This window comes from Manihot esculenta, chromosome 10 (genome assembly GCF_001659605.2).
Source record: "Manihot esculenta cultivar AM560-2 chromosome 10, M.esculenta_v8, whole genome shotgun sequence".
NCBI lineage: Eukaryota > Viridiplantae > Streptophyta > Magnoliopsida > Malpighiales > Euphorbiaceae > Manihot > Manihot esculenta.
Window position 1 is genome coordinate 8,701,083 of NC_035170.2, and position 21,740 is coordinate 8,722,822.

At 32.3% G+C, this 21,740-nt stretch overlaps 1 protein-coding gene across 1 annotated transcript; it reads right to left on the reverse strand.

The window, feature by feature from the left end:
* Positions 1–270: 270 nt before the first annotated feature.
* Positions 271–2,844, reverse strand: LOC110624642. Its single transcript, XM_021769859.2, has 3 exons — positions 1,958–2,844; positions 1,456–1,610; positions 271–709 (listed from the first exon to the last, which is right to left on the reverse strand). Exons 1-3 carry the CDS (start codon positions 2,511–2,513, stop codon positions 455–457), a joined length of 966 nt encoding a protein of 321 aa, XP_021625551.1. The 5' UTR covers positions 2,514–2,844; the 3' UTR covers positions 271–454.
* Between the last annotated feature and the right edge of the window lie 18,896 nt (positions 2,845–21,740).

Here is a 21,740-nt window from a genome sequence, read left to right on the forward strand (position 1 = left end):
ATATACAAAGATTAGGTGATATTAAAATTAAAATATTTCAATTAAATTTTAAAATACTAAAAATAAAATATAAAAAATAAAAAATTTATTAAAAATTCAAACCGATTAAATCGAACTAAATCAAATCGATTCAATTCGATTCCATTTCTGACAAAAATCAGTTCGATTCGATTTTCATAAATATTAAAATTTTGATTTTCGATTTATTCGAATCGATTCGATTTTAAACCAAACCGACCGAATACTCACCCCTAATCCTACATACGAAGGTTGCACATATAAGCATTCTTAAAATGCCATTACAAACAAGCAAATACCAATCTCAAAATGCACATTGGAGATGCAAATACAAAGCATTACAAACTAATATTATTTTCTTCCCTATATGAGTAATTAAAGGAACACCGTTAATTCTATGAACATATAAAATTATGTAATCCAGCCTCTATATCTCTCATTCAATGATCCTACAAAGCATGGAGGCTGCTTTTTCTTCATCTTTGCATATCAAGATCAAATCCAAATAATGCACAGCTTCCCAAGGGAGAAGGCCTTCAATTAGGAAGTTGAACAAATGTGAATTAGTTCCCTGCATTAAATCAAAACACTGCTCCAGAACCCTCAGTTGCTGCTTTTTGGTTAGCTCCACAGCTTCCATCAATGGCAGTACATCTCTCTCCTCTTCCTCAAAGTGCTCTTTACAATGTTCCTATTACCACATTTCAAAAGTTCAAATCTCAAAGAGTAGCAATTTCCAAAATAGAAGTATAGTGTATCTCAATGCGCACACAGCCTAACATTCATGGAATAAAGGTGCCAGTGGAGTGAAACCTGCAGTACACTACAAGTTCTATTATTATTAACACCAGGTTTGGATAACTTATAAGAGAGGAAAGCAAATAAAGAATTATGTTTCTCTTATTTTCTTTACTTTTTACTTGGATGAAAAGAGAACTGCAGCAAGTGGAAATGAAAATAACAGATACTTTTTCTTGTTTGGAAAATGGTTAGAAAATAAATAGAGAAAGGATTGCTGTGACAAATTTACAATTTAACATGCAATTTTCAAAGGAAAAAAGAAACATTTATTTTTCTCTCTCTTTTTTTTTTTTAATTTTCCTCTTCTTCCAAAAAAATAATATCCCTTTTTATTTTCCTCAAGTTATTTTTCTTTTTTTTTTTTTTTCTATCATCCAAATAAGGCATAAGAAATAAAAATAATACTCCTCCCCTCCCTCCCATAATTTTTATCAATTATTTTCTTATTACTTACTTTAATTTTTTACATTTTATTTTATTTTTAAAAAATCTCTCAAAATATTTTTTAATATTTAATAAAATTTAATATTTTTAAAATAATATAATTAAAAAATTAACAAAAAATTATCCTTTATATAAAAAAAATAAAATAGATAAAAATTATTGAAACTATAGAGTACTAAAATTTATATATACCAGTAATGATTTGAGCCGAGTAGAAAGGTTGCAGAGAGCATCTTGATAGTGAAGGCTTCCAGTATCTAGAACTCCAATGGATTTGATTTCTTCTTTGATTCCATTAATGATAGGTAGGTCCCTTGCATGCTCTTCATTTGCAGCTCTACATAACCCTGCATCATCATGCTCATTACACAGTTATCTTCTCTATATATCACAAATAGCTAACGGCCAAAAACCTTTTGAGTTAGTATTATCACTGTAATTTTAATTCGCTAAATATATATTAAATAAAAGAAATTTTATTATTTTATAAAAATTTAAACTAAAATTAATAAAATTTAAAGTTAATTAATAATACATTGATTTTTTAACTTTTTAATAATTCATTAATAGCATGATTAATTTATATCATATGATTTTTTTTAATAAGTTATAATTTTTAATTCAAGCATTTAATAAGTTGATATTTTAAATTCTCTAGATATTGTGGATGTCTCTAATGAGACTTTGCCCTCACCTCGGTCAGCCATTTCAAGGATTGGAAAAACAACGCGCTCTTCCATCTGCGCATGTTCAAGCATGAACTCCAGCAACTGCGAGTAGCTCTTGCTAAATTTTCTTATCTCCATCCTCGGAGTACCCATCGCCGGATCCACAGCCTTTCTCCCTCCACGTGTCGCTAGGTCGCCTCCCCACCTCACCATCCTCTCCAGGTGCCACCTCATGCTCCTATGTTGCAACACCACTGCCCTTACTATCCACGGCGTCGTTTCACCAAACCCTTCTCTCTCCTTCATTACCAACGGCGGCTGTGGCAATTTTGAATCGATAAATCGAAGCACCATCTCGCGTGTTCCCGAAATAGTTACAGAACCGATTTGGAGTGTCGGTTGAGTATCAGTGGTGGGGATAAAATGGAGAGACATGGTCTTATAAAGAAGGGCAAAGCGAATATAGGCAGTGCAGGCTGCATTGGGAGAGCCATACAATTTAACAGCGGTGGTGGATTTGATGAAATCATAAGGAGCGATCTCAGCATTCAATTTCTTTGAGTGGGTAAGACAATTCCCCATTGTTAAAGAAAAGGGTAAGGCTCAAAGGCCTTAACCAGTATGCAGAGGCACCAAACGAAGAGTGAATTCCAAGAAAGGTAAAAGAGAGAAAGTGTTTTGGAATAAAGCATTCATCAAACAAAAAGGTTAAAGAGCTAAGATAAAACTAAAGACTTGAATGAGTAAAAGCAGTCTATATCTTTCTCTAACTGTTCGGGGATTTGGGTTGGTGACGGTCCACAGATCAATCCATAGCAGGGGAGAGCGAGAGTGAGTGAAAAGGAGAATGAAATATACGGAAAGAAAAAATAGAGGGAAGAAAAATGACAAAATCGGAGGCAAGTATTTTTCCCTCTCTTTTTTAGAATATCATATTCCGCCGCTCTTAATACGCTCCTCGCTTAACTTTTGTTTGTTTTGGTCTTCTTTCCTGTCCGTTGTATTTTTCTTTTCTTTTTTTTTTTTTTAATTCAGTGGGCTCCTGCTAGAGCTCAGAATTTGAAATCCATCTGCTTTAAATACAATTATAATATCAATAAATTAAAATTCATTACTGTATCAAACCATCAGTTTAAAAGCCTATCAACAGTACTGGTCCTTCAATGAGCGTAGAGGTTGTGAAGCAGGCAGAATCTTCGAGAAAAAAAAAAAAAAGGGCAAGTGAGTGACAATTGAGAAAGGGGAAGACATCTATGATAAAATGGGAATAGATCTATGATAAAATCGGTCTAAAAGTTATTTGGATCGGTTTGTATCGACATATTTTAATTAGTTAGAAAAATTATTGCTATGAGAAGTACTAGCGAACCACAATATTTTGCGAGTTCAGTATTGACTTAATAATTGTATTCGATTTAGTATTCAATTGCAACGAAAACGTCACAAATTTAGATATTCGACTGCTTGTGGGACTGCTTGTGGGAAATAATCCCACGTCGGCAAATTACCAATTAAATTGATAATATATAAATTTTAACTTAATACTACTAAATAACTTAGTTAACTATTGGACCGAACTCTTTCAATGAAAGATTTCGTCTATGTTTGTGTTTGGCATGTATAATTGGTTTTGTTGCAATTACTTTCTCCTTTGGTTGTCGTTTAACATATGTTTGTGTTTGGATGTTATTTTTTGTCATACGCTGCATTGGAACTTGTGATTTGGAATTCAGTGCATTGAAACTTGCGACTTGGAACTTGGGATTTGTGACTGTAGTTCGGTGTGGATTGAGCTGTGTTTTTTAAATTAAATTTACTTCCTCTTTTGGTTGTCGTTGTTAAGTTTGTAGCTTTTTTTGAACTGATCAGTAACAATATTGAAAAAAATTACATGTGCACGCATAACATTGGATGCTATTTTTGGTTATATGCTGCATTGGAACTTGTGACTTGGAACTTGGAATTTGAGACTGTGGTTCGATTGTGGGTTGAGCTGTGTTTTTTAAATTAAATTTACTTTCTCCCTTGGTTGTCGTTGCTATGTTTGTAGCTTGTCTATGTATTTTACTATTTTTTTAAGCTGATCAGTAACGATATTGAAAAAAAAACTACATGTGCTCGACGCATAACATTAGATGCTATTTTTGGTCATACGGTGCATTGTAACTTGGGACTTCGAACTTAGAATTTGGGACCATAGTTCGGTTGTGGGCCATAGAGTATGAAATAAGTTTGGATTAAGCACTATTAATCTTTAAACCTTCCGATAATTAGTTTCTTATAAAATACAATGATATAATTGGTTTTGTTGCAATTACTTTCTCCCTTAATTGTCGTTGTTATGTTTGTAGCTTGTCGATGTGTTTTACTATTTTTTTAAATTGATCAGTAACGATATTGAAAAAAAACTACATGTGCGCATAACATTGGATGCTATTTTTGGTCATACAGTGCATTGGAACTTGGGACTTGGGACTTGGAACTTAGGATTTGGGACCTAGTTCGGTTGCGGGTTGAGCTATGTTTTTCAAATTAAATTTTTTTATTGTTTTGTGGGTTGTGGGTCATAGAGTATGGGATAAGTTTGGATTAAACACTATTAATCTTTAAACCTTCCGATAATTAGCTTCTTTTAATCTTATAAAATACAATGATATAATTGGTTTTGTTGCAATTACTTTCTCCCTTAATTGTCGTTGTTATGTTTGTAGCTTGTCGATGTGTTTTACTATTTTTTTAAATTGATCAGTAACGATATTGAAAAAAAACTACATGTGCGCATAACATTGGATGCTATTTTTGGTCATACAGTGCATTGGAACTTGGGACTTGGGACTTGGAACTTAGGATTTGGGACCTAGTTCGGTTGCGGGTTGAGCTATGTTTTTCAAATTAAATTTTTTTATTGTTTTGTGGGTTGTGGGTCATAGAGTATGGGATAAGTTTGGATTAAACACTATTAATCTTTAAACCTTCCGATAATTAGCTTCTTTTAATCTTATAAAATACAATGATATAATTGGTTTTGTTGCAATTACTTTCTCCCTTGTTGTCGTTGCTATGTTTGTAACTTGTTATTTTACTATTTTATTGAGCTTATCAATAACGATATTGAAAAAAACTACATGTGTTCAGCGCATAACATTGGATGCTATTTTTTTGTCATACTGTGCATTAGAACTTGGGACTTGGGATTTGGAACTTGGGATTTGAGACTTGGAACTTGAGATTTAAGCAGGCAGAATCTTGGAGAAAAAAAAAAGGGAAAGTGAGTGAAGATTGAGAAAGGGGAATAGATCTATGATAAAATCGGTCCCAAAATTATTTGGATCAGTTTGTATCGACATGTTTTAATTGGTTAGAAAAATTATGCAAACTAGTGGGACTGCGAGAAAAGAACTACTGCTGTGAGAGGTACTAGCGAATCATAATATGAGTTCTGATTCTACCTCGGCAAATTACCAATTAAATTGATAATATATAAATTCTAACTTAATACTACTAAATAACTTGAATTAACTATTGAGCCGGACTCTTTCAATGAAAGATTTCGTCTATGTTTGTGTTTGGCATGTATAATTGGTTTTGTTGCAATTACTTTCTCCCTTGATTGTCGTTTTTGGATGCTATTTTTTGTTATACGCTGCATTGGAACTGGTGACTTGGAATATAGTGCATTGAAACTTGCGACTTGGAACTTGGGATTTGGGACTGTAGTTCGGTGTGGGCTGAGCTGTGTTTTTTAAATTAAATTTACTTTCTCTCTTGGTTGTCGTTGCTATGTTTGTAGCTTTTTTTGAACTGATCAGTAACGATATTGAAAAAAATTACATGTGCACACATAATATTGGATGTTATTTTTTGTCATACATACGCTGCATTGGAACTTGCGACTTGGAATACGGTGCATTGGAACTTGTGACTTGGAACTTGGAATTTGGGACTGTGGTTCGGTTGTGGGTTGAGCTGTGTTTTTTAAATTAAATTAACTTTCTCCCTTGGTTGTCGTTGCTATGTTTGTAGCTTGTCGATGTGTTTTACTATTTTTTTAAGCTGATCAGTAACGATATTGAAAAAAAACTACATGTGCTCAACGCATAACGTTGGATGCTATTTTTGGTCATAGGGTGCATTGTAAATTGGGACTTCGAACTTGGGATGTGGGACCGTAGTTCGATTGTGGGCCATAGAGTATAGGATAAGTTTGGATTAAGCACTATTAATATTTAAACCTTCCGATAATTAGTTTCTTATAAAATACAATGATATAATTAGTTTTGTTGCAATTACTTTCTCCTTGATTGTCGTTGTTATGTTTGTAACTTGTCGATGTGTTTTACTATTTTTTTAAACAGATCAATAACGATATTGAAAAAAACTACATGTGCTCGACGCATAACATTGGATGCTATTTTTGGTCATACGGTGCACTGGAACTTGGGACTTGGGACTTGGAACTTAGGATTTGGGACCTAGTTCGGTTGTGGGTTGAGCTATGTTTTTCAAATTAAATTTTTTTATTGTTTTGTGGGTTGTGGGCCGTAGAGTATGGGATAAGTTTGGATTAAACACTATTAATCTTTAAACCTTTCGATAATTAGCTTCTTTTAATCTTATAAAATACAATGATATAATTGGTTTTGTTGCAATTACTTTCTCTCTCGTTGTCGTTGCTATGTTTGTAGCTTGTTGTTTTACTATTTTATTGAGCCGATCAATAACGACATTAAAAAAAACTAGGGAGATTTATAATTTAGTCCCTGAATATTGCCATTATTAATAAGTCAGTCCCTATATTTTTAGAAACCTATTAAAACGTCTTTATCTTTTCTCTCCGTCAATAAAATAATCCTTCCGTCTATTTTTGCTGTTAAAAATATAGTAAGACTAAATTACCCTCCATTATTTTCCTCCTCCTCCTCCTCCTTCCTTTTCTTCTTCATCAATTCTTTCTCCTTCTTCTACTTCTTCTTCTTCTCCTTCTTCTTCTTTTTTGCTTCTTTTTCTTCTTTTTCTTCTTTTTCTTCTTTCTCTTCTTCTTCTTCTCCTTCTTCTTTTTCTCCTTTTTTTTCTTCTTTTTCTTCTTTCTCTTCTTCTTCTTCTCCTTCTTCTTCTTCTTCTTCTTCTTCTTTTTATTTTTCAGAGGAGGACGAGGAGGAGGAGGAGGAGAAAAGAAAAGATAGGGACTATTTCGTTGACAAAAAGAAACGATAAGGACATTTTAATAGATGTGAGAAAAGATTTTGTTGACAAACAGAAACGATAAGGACGTTTTAATATATTTCTAAAAATATAGGGAGGGACGATTTCGTTGACGGAAAGAAATGATGAGGAAGGACTATTTCGTTGATGGAAAGAAATGATAAGGACGTTTTAATAGATATGAGAAAAGATAGGGACTATTTTATTGATGAAAAGAAATAATAAGGATGTTTTAATAGATATGAAAAAAGATAAAAACGTTTTAATAGATTTTTAAAAATGTAAGGACTAACTTGTTAATAATAACAATATCCAAGGACTAAATAAAGGACTAAACAATCCAACCATTTAATTCTAATAATATTTCAATGATTCTTAACTTCATTATAATTTTATTGTCCATTTTTTCTAGTAAAATACTAGTAAATTATGCTTAAAAAACAATTTCTATAGGTATTTTCAAGGAATGATTATTATTGTGTCTTATAAATTAATATGGATGATTAAAATGTCTCTATTTTTTATTAATTAAATTAAAATATTTTTATAATTTATTTTATTAATTGTGAAGGACAACGGTTCAACTTCAAGTTTTTGAAACTCAAAATTACCCTCCATATTCAAATTAATAAACTTTTCCTTCCTTTCTTTTTCCTTTTCCTTCTTTTACTCTTTTATTGGAAAATCCATAAATTTTGTAGAATTGAAGTAAAATAAACAATACACTAAAATTCACCTTATATCACATGATTCATACATAATCACATATTTTTAATGAACTATATATATATATATAATCATATATTTTCTACAAACTATACATATAATTCACGGTCTAAGAATTACCTGAAATTTCAGTATATTTTACAAGAACCCAAGTATCATACGAACATAGAAAGTCACCCGATACTACAAGATAGCCCGACATCCACAAGAAATAGTCCAACCATAAAAAATAAATTGAGAATAAATTTTTTATTTTTTCATCGAATTGTTTTGATAATCGGTAGTTTTGAGAGAAAAAAATAGTAGAGAATTTTTTTTTTCAAAAAATAGAAATAGTATTTTCTCTATTGTTAATGATAGGATCAAAGAGAGACTACCCACCATTCACAAAGGAGTATGGCCTTCTTCCATGTAACTCTCAAAAGTTTGAATTTCAAATATTAGTTTTTTTTTATTCAAAGAAAAATTTGTTTTTTTTAATTTATATAAAATAAATTAAAACTGAGCTATTATAAATAAGATATAAAACTTTATTTCAGACTTTATTTTTTGGCTCTATTTTGAGTGTATAATTTCTTTTATCTCTCACTCACATATGATAGAGTATGATGATATGTACACTGTAATTTTCATACTTAACAAATAGACTGTGTGATCTGTGCATACTTCGAGAGTTCAAATATTATATATCTATTAGGGCAATATAATCACTCGAATAGCGAAATTTAGAGTAATTATAGTATGCAATGCTCTAGATTATTTATCACATTGAATATCCATATAATCTCAGTTATTTTATTTTATGTCTATAATTATATTTGATCCATAGCTAAGCATAATTGATCGATCAAAGAATATAAAACTATTGTGATACTTCCATATGGTCTTCCTCACATCTCGATACTCTCAATCTTAAATCAATTTGCTTTTCTAGGAATATCTTGTTAGATCGCATCATTCATAATTATCTCGTAATATCCTAAAATAATAAATATTAAATTAAGTTTCAAGTAACAGAGTTCTAAGGGTATTAGCAAGATTACTTATAATCTTTAGGTCTCACATATTAACAAGCGAAGATTAACGCTTGTACTCCCATTATTAGTCACAAGCACATGTGGTATGAATCACATGCTACGATATTTATTTTCATTTATAATGAAGCATACGTCTCTATTTAAGATATTGTCCAAATGATAATTTGAGCATACTTAATGTTCAAATTTGAGTTCTCTAAGCTAATCGTTTTAAAACAGAACTCCATCTGACTGTTAAGACATAATGTGACTTATTCACATAATATTAATGTATTTTAATACAATGATCTCCCACTATTATTCTCAATTTCTTTAAGATGACATCTCGTATTATAAGTGTAATACCCGGCTAGACTCTGGTATCGGAATTCCTACCGTCTGGTGGAAACTCGGATGTCGGAAGCCTCTAGTAGGGTAGAAACATGTTTTCATAAAATGTTTTAAAGCATTTCATGGTTTTAAGTATGAAAATCAAATGAGTTTTTGCATGAGAAGTCTTTGGAGGAAAACCCAGGTTCGGCCGCCGAAAGTTAAGTTCGGCCGCCGAACATGCATGCATTTTGGAGGCACGTTAGGCCCCCGAAAGCATGAGTTAGGGAAGTCCAGGTTCGGCCGCCGAAAGTCAAGTTCGGCCGCCGAACATTTCATGGATGCGGAGGCACGTTCGGCCCCCGAACGTGGCCTGGCCAGCCACCTATAAAAGGGGCACTTAGCCGAAATGGGCGAGCTTTCTCCCATTTTCGGCCACAGCAAGTCTCCGACCTTCCCTTTTGCAAATCTTGTGTTCTTCCTCCAAATCTCTTCCATTTTCCTTGAGTTTTAAAGTCACATTGCAAGTTTTGAGCATTTAAACCAAGTTTTGGAGCTTTGGGAACTCAGGAGCTCATTTTCGTGGATCTCCAAGTTTAGGTCGTCTCCCTCTCGATCTTCAAGAGGTAAGAGCAGATCTTAAGCTCCTTATATGTTTTAAGTAAGTTTTAAGTTGTTTTATGGGTAGAGATGCATGTTTAGGCTTGTTGATGAGTTTATGGGTTTTAGTGCTTTGATGAACAATGTATGTTGTTTGTGTGTGTTGAAGTGTTGTAGTTGGGGTATTTGATAGTTTGAGACCCCTAGGTGTGATGTATGGTGTTTATGCATGTTTTAGAACAAGTTTATGCATGATTTGAGAGTTGGGAGGCAAATGTGCTTAAGGGAGCCGAGTTTCTGCCCTTTGGCAGAAACCAGGTTCGGCAGCCGAAGGGAGTTTCGGCCGCCGAACATGGCTTGAGAGGCAGCTTTAGGCTGCCGAAGCTTGCCCCTGAAAGTTGAAGTTTCGGCTCTGTCCGAGACTTTCGGCCGCCGAAGGTGCCGCCGAACATGCATGAGTTTCGCCTCTGTCTGGGAGTTTCGGCCGCCGAAGGTGCCGCCGAAGGTGCCGCCGAACCTGCCTGACTTTCGGCTCTGGAGGGACTTCCGGCCGCCGAAGGTGCCGCCGAAAGTGCCCTGTCCAGCCTTTTCTTGCATGCTTCCTAGGAGTATTTTGAGGTGTTTTTAGGAGGTTTTTGGGGGTATGTTTAGAGTTATGTTCTTGTTGTTTGGTGCCTCATTTGAGTCCACCTGTGTAGGTTCGGACCCGAGGAACCGAGACCCCCGGTTGTGAGATAGTCGTTCAGAGTTCGTTGTTAAAGCTTCAGTCACCAGGTGAGTGGAACAATCCCCTTAAGTTTTAAAGTAAAGCAAATGAATAAATGAATGAATCATAAAGCATTGCCCATGCATCATTATGCCATGCAATATTTCAGGATGTTTGCATTAGAATTCACGAATATGCTGCATTGCATAAATTGATGTTGATGTGGATGGTTGTTGGGTGATCCATAGTCCTCTGATGTTATGTTATGATGATATGTTATGGAAGACCAGCGAGGCCCATTCTACGCCCCTGGCACTATGTAAGAGAAAGACCAGCGAGGCCCATTCTACGCCCCTGGCACTTTAGAATGTTATGTTATGAAAGAGAAAGACCAGTGAGGCCCATTCTACGCCCCTGGCATTTGGAGATGTTGAGGACTAATGGTGACAATACCATCCTTTATGTGATTAGCTGTGATGTGTTGCATTTCATGAAAGCATGAATAAAAAAAAAAAAAGAAAAAGTTAACTAAAATGATAAAATAAAATAATAATAATAATAATAGTAAAATGAATAATAATATACCTAAAAATGGAGGAATTAAAACAAATATTTTTAGTTTCTGCTCATTGGGCTTTATAGCTCACCCCCTCTCCCCTAACCCCAGTCTTGCAGGTGCAGAGTAGATAGAGAAGTCAGCAGAGTAAGAGAAGTTTATGTAATAGCTTAGCTGTGGACATGGTTTGTTGGTAATGTAAAAGTATGAGTTGTAATGTAATGTAATGTAAGTTTGATAATGTGCTTGACTAGAGTCTGTTGTATTCCCTGTACACATGGTCTTGTATGAGATATTATGTTTTTATGATGCCTATGTATCCCAAGCCTATGTTATGTTATGTCACCCCATTGGAGAATTTGATGAGGACTCCAATGAGAGGTTTATGTTATGTTTGTGCATGCACAGGCTAGGCTTGGTAAAGAAATGTTGGAATGAAAGAAAATTTTTTATGTATGTTGTTGACCATGTATGGGATTAAACAGGTTCACAGGATGTATGTTTGGCTTGCTACGGGTTCTGGCGGCCTTAAGCCGACCTGAATCCTAGCGCCGGTAGCGGTCCGGTTTCCGGGTCGTTACAATAAGTTCTTGAGCTCTCAATTTTATTCATAGATAAAATAAAACTTATAGTTGTCTTATATTTTATTATCTCATTAGATAATAAAACAAATACCGTGTGAGGAGGCATTTGTTATCTGTCTGACATACTTCTCATAATTATATCCCTGATATAAAATAGTACATATAGATTGCATAATTGCCATAATGATTTAAATACATCAACTCATTATCTTATCCTCTATGCTAACTCAATGAATTCACAAGTCTGTATAAAACATCTTTCATACTAGTCTTTATTAGTGAGCTCAAAAAGTCACTTCATGCGTAAAAAAAACTTTCAAGTTATGTGCATCTATATCCCTAATATAATAAACTATAACTCCTTACTTTTTAAGAGATATATCTTGAGATAGATTTAGATTCATATAAATCTCCTCCCTTTTCTGCATGCATTCCTATAGTCTCCCATTTGCAGAGTATTTTTTTGATAACATCATGAATAATCTAATATATATATAAGATATCTCTATAGCTAATTCACGACGTCTAAGTATACTCGCCTAGAGTTAGATTGATTTACTATACTTATAGTATAAAACATATAAAGTCTAGTACACTTTATAGCATACCTTGATTGCGGCTTCTGCCACGTTCCCTAGTATTGAAGAAATTTCGATTCCCACGGCCAGCTTGTGACCTGCCACCTCTTTCTCTTCCTCCAAAACCTCTTCTTTGGAAGCCTCTTCATTAAAATTCACTTTCTCTTTCAAAGTAGCCTTGGCTTGTAGTGCTTGCTCAAGGAATTTGCTCTCTCCTTTCTTAATAAACCCATGTTCATTGACTTCATGAGAACCCTTAAACTCCTCTATTCTCATTTGATCCGAATCTTTTGATTCTTCAATTGCCACTGTTACATGATCAAATTTTGAATCCAAAGATCTCAAAATTTTCTCCATTACCATAACATCATTCAATTCTTCTCTATTTCTTCTCATTTGATGGGTAATCAAAATTACTCTTGTGAAATAATCAAAAATTGATTCTGCAACTTCTTTATGTAAGCTTTCAAAATAAGCTCTCAAGGGTTGTAATCGAACCCTTTTAACTCTCTTCTCTTTGCTGAATGCTCTTTAGAGGGCTTCCCAAACTCCTTTGGTTGTTGTTTCTCGAGCAATCATCTCCAAGGTAGCTTCGTTAAGCCCTTGATAAATTGTAAAAAGAGCCTTTTGATTCTTTTCCCTCAAACTTCTAATTTGCTTCTTTCCATCATTATGCTGCCTCTTCTTCTTGAGAGGGCTTAGTATACCCATCTTAAATAAGTTTCCATGTTTCAAGAGAACCCATAAGTGCTTTCATTTGTAGACACCACAAATCATAATTTGTATTTGTGAGTTTGGAGACATGGGAATTTGGTCTTACGTATGAAGCCATCTATTGTTTAGTGGCTCTGAAACCAAATTTTTTAGAACATATGAAATTGATTTCTATATTGTATTATAATAAAAAAAAAAATAAATTACAAACTTATATAGCATTACAAGTGACTCTTTAGATCAAATCTAAAATGACTAATACACTTCTCAAATACCAAATACTATGAATGGAAATAAATACTATTTAATATAGGTGTTATGCATCTAAATAGAAACATTAAACTTAACTTTGATATGAAAATAAGTTTAATATTCAACATTATTGACTTAGGGTCCATTGGTCCCAAATTCACATGGAGGAAAGGGAGCTTATTTGAGCTGTTGGATAGAGGATTTTGTAATGAATTGTGGTGCCTGAATTTTTTGAGAATTCAATAAGATAGTTGAACGAAAAACCTTTGCCCAGAAGCTCATAGAGCCAGACCCCATTTACTAAGTTCCTTTCATCTTGGGACTTATGATCGAGTGTTTTGCAGATGCCGATCAATCTATCACTCAATCATAGGCCGCTCTATCATTATCTGATTTTTGGTTGTCTGATCACACTCAAAATTATGTATCTAGACCATTGACCTTTTGCTTTTGAAGTTTGATAGCTTTGTTTTAGGCACAGGTTGAAATAGCCCGGTCCAAACTGGCCTAAATAACTTTTGAACCCACTTTTCTATTTGGCCCAAAATGATTAACCTAAGTTATTTAGTAGTTTCGTACTAACTATTATTACAATTTGGATTTGCCGTAATTCGCCGATATGGGACGTCTCCTGCATCCAAGCAGGCAAGTGAATATCACTCTCTCCTGCTAAATTTGTGACGTACTCGTCACAACTGAATCGAATATAATTGCTAAACCAGAACCGGACCCTCAGGTATTGTAGTTTGCTAGTATCTCGAGCGGTTCCACCTCGTCTCATATGAGTAGCCCTTTCCTCGCAGATCCACTAGCTCTGCACAATTTTTCTGACTTAATGTGGCTCTGATACCCATTGAAACAGCCTAAATAACTTTTGGACCCACTTTTCTACTTGATCCAAAATGGTTAACCAAGTTATTTAGTAGTTTCATACTAATTATTATATACAATTCTAATTTGCATTTTTCTCGCATCCAAGCAGGCCGGTGAATTTCAGGCAGGTAGACGTACCTTTTCAGTTTCAATTAGGATGGTTCTTACATGATGATTTTACGGGTTTTGTGAATGCTAATTGGCAACCCACAACATCGTTGTGTGATACTGGCTAATAAATTGCAACATTAGAATAGGAAGTCCTTACGAATGTATTTAAACAAAATCGACATATGCTGGCTAGAGTTGATGGGATTTAAAAAAAAGCCTAAAGTTGAGGCATTTAGAGTTTCGTTAGAATTTGGAATTTTCTTTGTACAAAGAATTGGAGGTTATTCTTTCAAAAGAAGAACTTATATGGTTCTAAAAATCAAGAAGTGATTGGGTGGAATTTGGTGACCGAAATATGACCTTTTTCATGTACGCACTATTAAATGCAGGAAGAGAAATAGGATTGAAATGCTGCTTGATGTGAATTGGAATTGGATTGAGGATTAGGAGGCTTTGCAAAATTTAGTTTTATCCTTTTTTCGAAATTTGTATGAGGAGGTTTTCTTTTCTCCTGTCTACCCTATTTAAGGTATGTTTCCTGCTCTCACTAATTTGGATATGATGACTTTTTATGATCAAGTTGAGGTTGGCAAAGTCAAGGATGTGTTATTTAGGATGAAACCTTAGAAGGCTTCGAGGGGAGATGGTTTTCATTCTTGTTGTTTTTCAGAAATATTGGGATATTATTTATGACTCAATTTGTGTAGAGGTGGAGAGAATTTTTTCAGGTGGGGTTCTGGAGGAAAGTTTGAATAGCACTATGCTCACTCTTATTCCCAAAGTGGAGAATCCTTCTATGATATCTCAATTCAAACCTATATCTTTATGTAATTTGATTTATAAGGTCATTGTAAAGGTCATTGCCAATCATTTAAGAAAATGTCTGCCTTGCATAATTGCTCCCTATCAATCAAGTTTTGTTCCTGAAAGGCACATAACAGACAATACAAGAAGTGATTCATTCAATGAGGAATAAACAAGGTGGAAAGGGATTCATAGCTATTAAAGTAGATTTGGAGAAAGCATATGATCATATTAGGTGGGATTTCCTTTATGGTACGCTATTGGATGTGGGTCTGCCTTACTCTTTCATCTCAGTTATCAAGAGAAGTGTTTGCTCTTCTTTTATGTAGCTTCTTTGGATGGTAATATCACTAAGCCCTTTGTTTCTACTCGAGGCATTCGACAAGGGAGTCTCTCTCTCCTTATTTTTTTTGTGTTATGTATGGAGAGGCTGGCTCATAGTATCCATATGGTTGTTCAGGAATACAGTGGGCTCCCATCCAACTTAATTGACGTGGACCTTCTTTCACATATTTTTTTTTTTACCGATGATTCGAATCTATTTGTAGAAGCTAATTTAAAGCAGGTTGAGGTTGTGAAAGGTGTTTTGGAGGATTTTTCTAAATGTTCTGGCAAGAAGTTTAATTGCTCCAAAGCTCAAATTTTCTCTATTCAGAAAGTTATATCTTTGCATATGCATAGACATTTGGCAAATGCTATAGGTTTTACAGAAATGAAGGATTTGTGTAGATATTTGGGAATACTTCTCTTGCATTCTAGAGTGACGAAGAAGACTTACTAGGGTCTAGTAGACAAGGTGAAAAGGAAAATAGCGAGTTGGAATGCTACACAGATTTTTTTAGTCGGTAGAGTAACTCTTAACTCAATCTGTGTTAGCGACAATCCCTTTATTTTCAATTCAAACTACTAAGTTCATGGTGTCAATTTTTCATGAATTAGAGGTGTATTTGATCCGGTATTTGGGGCAGTAATGAGAATAGACAGAAGCTTCCTCTTGTTGGATGGCAACAGGTGTGTTTACCTAAGTCTTAGGGTGGACTTGGGTTTAGAAACCTATCTTCTATGAACAACACGTGCTTGTGTAAATTGCAGGGCAAGTTTTGATTGATTCAGATACCCTTTGGACTAAGGTGTTGAGGGCTAAATACAGAGTTCCTGATGAGGTTGTTCCTAGCTTACATCGACCCAGTGGTTTCTCTCTATGGTGAAATATCTGAATGGTTTGGAATTATGTATGTAATAACATTTTTTTAGGCTATGGGTAATGACAGGAGGGTTAAATTCTAGATGGATGCCTGGGTCCTTGGTTTACCAAAGCTTGTCGATTTTATTGGTGAGGATATTAGGGGGGTTGACTTTGAAGCCCCGATAGCTAATTTTACAACTTCTTCGGGTGATTGAGACTGGAGTAAGTTCAATTATTTGGTGCCGCATGATGTGTTGAACATATTACAACTGTGTTACCTCCCTTCCATCAGGTGGGGGATGACTCTCCTCCTTGGATCCAAATTGCTTCAAGCAAGTTCTCTCTGAAATCAACTTATTTGGATCAATCTCAGAGGCACTAGACTATTTGGTGGAGGAAGGTATGGTTATGGCCTTGCCTTCAAAGGATTGAAATGTTTTTATGGCTTGTAATAAACAATGGGTTGTTAATGAACTTTGAGAATTGCATGAGACATTTTGGTTCTTCTCCTCTGTCCTATTTGTTTTGCAGATATTGAAAATGTCATACATGTTCTACGAAGTTGTCCTTTTGCTAGGAAATTTGGAAGCTTCTAGTGCCTTAAACACTTTGGAATGAACTTGCAGAGGATAATTTATCTTTTTCGGAATGGATGTTGGGTAATCTGGATTCCAGTTTCTCATACCAAGATGACATTCCTTGGAAGTTGGCTTTCAAGGTCGAATGTTGGATGTTGTGGTGGAGGAGGAATGAATTTGTTCACAGCTTTGAGGATGGTTTCCCACGTCGTGATGGATGTTATAAAAATTCTATTTGGACTGATATTTTTATTCTGGGCGAGAACAACTATAATTTCATTAAGAATAAGCTTGCATTCCTCCTTTTGATATATATATATATATATATATATATATAACAGGAGACTAACACTTATTTTTCAGTCCATGATTTCTAGAAAACAGGGCCATGACTCTTGAAATAAAATAAAGAAAATGGACTCAACAAAATAACAAATGCTGCTCTATATTTTCCTAAGCTATGGCAAGCTACTGCCCATGTTTTCCAACTCAAATCATGAGCCCCATTTCACGTCCATCATGCTGCCTTCCCAAGTTGCATGCCTACATCCACTGATACCACATCATGCTGCCTTCCCACGTTGCATGCCTCCAAGCACATAGCTCATGGCGTCAGTCCATGTATCACAGGGTCTCTTTTGAGAACAAGTTGGGACTTCCATATCGTATCAGTTTTGTTGTTTATTTGGGCAAGTGTTCTATGGTCGAGGCATAAATATGATTTGTGTTTCATGGTTTGAAGTTGGCATTGGCAAAGGGAATCACTGAGCTGTAGGTGGAATGTGACAATTAGAAGGTACTAAAGAATAATAAAGTTTTTACTCAAAAGTGGATTAGCTGATTCGTGTTACCCCTGTTCATGATAAATTCATATTAATTATTATTATTATTATTATTATTTGCACCATAGTGTATCTCTCATGCTTAATAATAATAATAATAATAATAATAATAATATGAATATAATATCTAATAATATTTTCGTTGAAATTAAATTTAATTAACAGTTTATAAAAATAAATATTAAATTGCAAGGAAAAATATAGGAGCCTAGCTAACTTTACGGTAGGTATTTAAAAGTCTGAATGTGGAGTATAGCTAAAGTACACTTAATCATCTACAACATGAAACGTGTAAAACTGTATAACCTTTTTCTAATATGAAATCTAATTGAATTGTGTTATTGGAAATATGAAATAATTGATAAATCCATATTATTGATATAATATAATAATTATTTAAAATAATTTATACCTTTCCACTCAAAAATAAAATTACATCATAAATATCTAATAAAATGATATTCGATTTCACCGAAAAAAATTTAAACACTTCAAATATCAATTTTTGGTTAAAAATTGCCTATGCATACAATGAGACTTTATAGAAAATTATTGTTAATTTTCTCTAATGTCTATAATTACGTGATTTTTTATTTATTAATCGATAATAATTAAATTTTTAAAAAAAATATTAATTAACTTTATATTCATAAAATAAAAATTAATAATTAATAAAAATTAAAATACATAATTTTTATATATTTAAAATATTATATTACATTCAATTTTTTTAATTTATTAATTTAAGTATCGAAATAATTATTATAGGCGTCAATTATTCCTCATCATTTTTTTATAAATTGACTAGTCGGCAGTATAAATGAAATTATATTATATATACTATCCAATTAACATAATTGCATAATTTGATTGTAATTTTTAAAGTTTTAGGTTTTGAGTTCACTTTTTATTTCCAGCATTTTGAAAATTTTTGATCTTATACACTATTTGCCCCAAACAGGGTTGATCGGTTGTCAACAATTCAGTGATTTGATTGTCGGATGAATTGGTTCCACCGACTTAATTATTTATCTAAAATTTGATAAAAAGAAAAACAAATCTTGTCTAATAATTGATTCAAAAAAAATCTTGTCTAATAAATAAGTGGGAAGAGTCAAGAACATTGAGATTTCCTATTATATTCCTACATACATATAATCATAAATTTATTTTATTTTTTAACAATTTAATTTAATTAGTCAAATATACTGATATTTTATTTAAATTTAAATTGATAAAAAAATTATTTTAACATTTAAATTCTATGTAATTAATATTATCATAATCTACAACAAAAGTTTATAAAAATAATGAAAAATAATAATAACTTTTAGTAAATAAATATTTATTTAACAAATTACTCTTTGCATCGTTTTAGAGATTTTTTTTTATTTTAAATTATTTGTCAATTTGAAAATTTTAAGATAATATTAATTGTTATTTTTTATACATTAAAAAAAGTATAATTATTTAAAGAGTATTTTAAATAAATTATTATAAAATTTTTTAAAATTAAAGATATTAATTAGTCTTATTGATTTGGATGTATAAAATTTTAAATAATAAATATTGTTAGATAAAAATAGTAAATTGGTATAAAATTTATTTTTAATATTACAATAACTAAATGTAAAAATAAAAATATTATTATTCAACCATATTTAAACTTTTAATAATATAAAAATAATATAATTAATAAACGTAAGAGTATTTAAACTTTACAAAAATTTTATATTTTTGTGATTAGAGTAATACATTAATTTAAACTTTTTAATGTAAAATTTACTATATGTCAATATAAATAGAAATTTTTCTATAGTTATAATTCAACTTAATATTTTAATTTTTTGAATCTTTATGAATTCTTGTATGTATAAATATTTGCATTTTTTCAAAATAATTAATAAATTGTAATATAAATAATAAAAATTAAATAATAGCAAAAAATTATATATTATAAATTTTTATTAATACAATAATAATAAAGTAAAAAATAATTAATGATGATATGAAATTGAGAAAGAAAGGTAGAATTTAAGTGTGTATGATTAAGTTTAGTCTCAATGGATCACGCTTTCTTATTTTATTCTTTTTTTTCTTTATTTTCTAATAATGCATAATCACCATCTTGCTGCCACCCATAGCTATCATACAGAGCTGCTATACGTACGGATATACCCGTTTGCTCACCATCGATAGACGGCCATTTAATTTCCTTTCTACACTTGTGCGGATAGAGTTGTAGTATATCTGGATTTGCTCTTCTACTCTCCATCACGTTAGATGAGTTGGATTTCTCTCTAATGAGTTTGGGTCCCAACTAGCCCGACTTGCTTCAATCGCCGCATGGTAATAGGTCAGTTTGCATAATGAACTCTGATGGATTTTTGAGTGTGGTTGTTTGCTAATAAATCAGTTTGCGTAGTGAGTTCTAATGGATTTTAGGCTTATCTCTCGTACCAGAAACGCGACCTTGATCTGAATGTCAGTGCTCGGATAATTCAAAAATACATGATTTATTTAGTTAATGTAAGCATTTTGAATTTTATTGTTTTAGATGATTTTAATATACTAATTTTTACTTCTAAATAAAATATCAAAATAAAAAATTTTAAAATTTTTTTAATGAGAGTACAGTTTTGAAAATAATTTTTTCATAATATTAAAATAAAATTAATTAACAATAAAATATATGATAAAAATTAGTCCAATCTTTCAAATGTGTAGATAATAAAAATCAATAATTTTAACTAAAATAAAATTATTAATTTTGAAATTCTTATTGCATTAAGATAAATTTTATTTTATCTTTATATTAATTGGATTATAATAAATTTTTAAATAGTAAGTGAATAAAATTAAAAAAAAATCATATTCACCTACCATATTTATAATATTTTATTTATAACAATAAAATTAACTTTAACGTATCTTTTTTTTTTATTTTAATATAATATTTCAATCTAACTTTAATTATATATAACCTGTTTGGTAAACTATCTATTAATTGTAGTTTATATCAGCACTTAAATAAAAGTTTTTCTTTTCTTATCAATTAATAGATGATTTAATTTGATTTCTTAAACATTATTACCCTTTTAAATTTTATTAATCACAAAAATTTTTATTTCTTGGTATAAAAATAAATATTTTTTTCATCTCATAATTTTTATTTATTTTAATTTATATTTATTTTAAAAATATTAAAATATATTATATTTTTTTAATATAAAATTATGAGACAGAAAAGATATATTTTTAATATTATATATATTATATTAAATTAATAATTATATATCAATTTAATAATAACATAAATAAATTCGATTATAGATACAAATCCAACGGTGCTCATGTCTATCATAAACCTTGAATCCACGTACACGATTTAGCAGTGAACTTTTGAATCGTGCGTTACTGTCTCTCTCTCTCTCTCAACAAATATATTAATATATTAATATTAGCCTATTTATATCTTACATTTATTATTCTTGTTTTTGCCACCTTTGCTACCCTAAAATTTTTAATATATATATATGGAAGCTCACAGTTCCTCCCTACAATACTAATAAGCTCCCAAACATATCTCAAACACCAACCCTAATGAATTCTCAATCCAGCTCCTCTTCCTTCACCTCTTCTTCCTCATGGGTGCTTATAGAACCCTCTCCTTCTGAATTTGATGGCGATCTTTCTCTTGAAGTCATGAGTTTCTCATCATCGTCCATGGATTCTTTAGATGAACCATTATCACCCCTTTTCTCTTCATCAGCGTCTGAGCTTGATTCGCTTGAATCAGAATCAGCTGAGGAAGAAGAGATTGAGAATTTGAAGAATTCATCATCTGTGAAACTATTGGCAGGAGGAGGCCTATTTCCTCCACCAATTTCTTGCTTAAACTTATTCAAAACAGGGAGACCTTGCACATACCTTTCTTTCAGTGAAGAAGATGGTAGCTTTGCCCTTGAGAAGATAAGAATCCCTAGGAGAGACATGTTTATTGCTAGTAGAGAAGATGGGAGGCTGAAGCTGTTCTTTCATCAGGAAGACCAAGAAGAAGATGATGAAGAGGAAGAGGAAGAAGCAGGAGACGATCAAGAAGAAGAAGAAGCAGAAAAAGGAGAAGAAGAAGGAGAAGAGAAGGAGGAGAA

Bases quoted from the DNA above. Each gene is read 5' to 3' on its own strand.
- LOC110624642 (XM_021769859.2), bottom strand. From the start codon at position 2,513: ATGGGGAATTGTCTTACCCACTCAAAGAAATTGAATGCTGAGATCGCT. The intron at 1,611-1,957 runs GTGAGGGCAAAG...ATGATGATGCAG, and splicing joins CCTTGAAATGGCTGACCGAG to GGTTATGTAGAGCTGCAAAT. The intron at 710-1,455 runs GTATATATAAAT...ATGTGGTAATAG, and splicing joins CTCGGCTCAAATCATTACTG to GAACATTGTAAAGAGCACTT.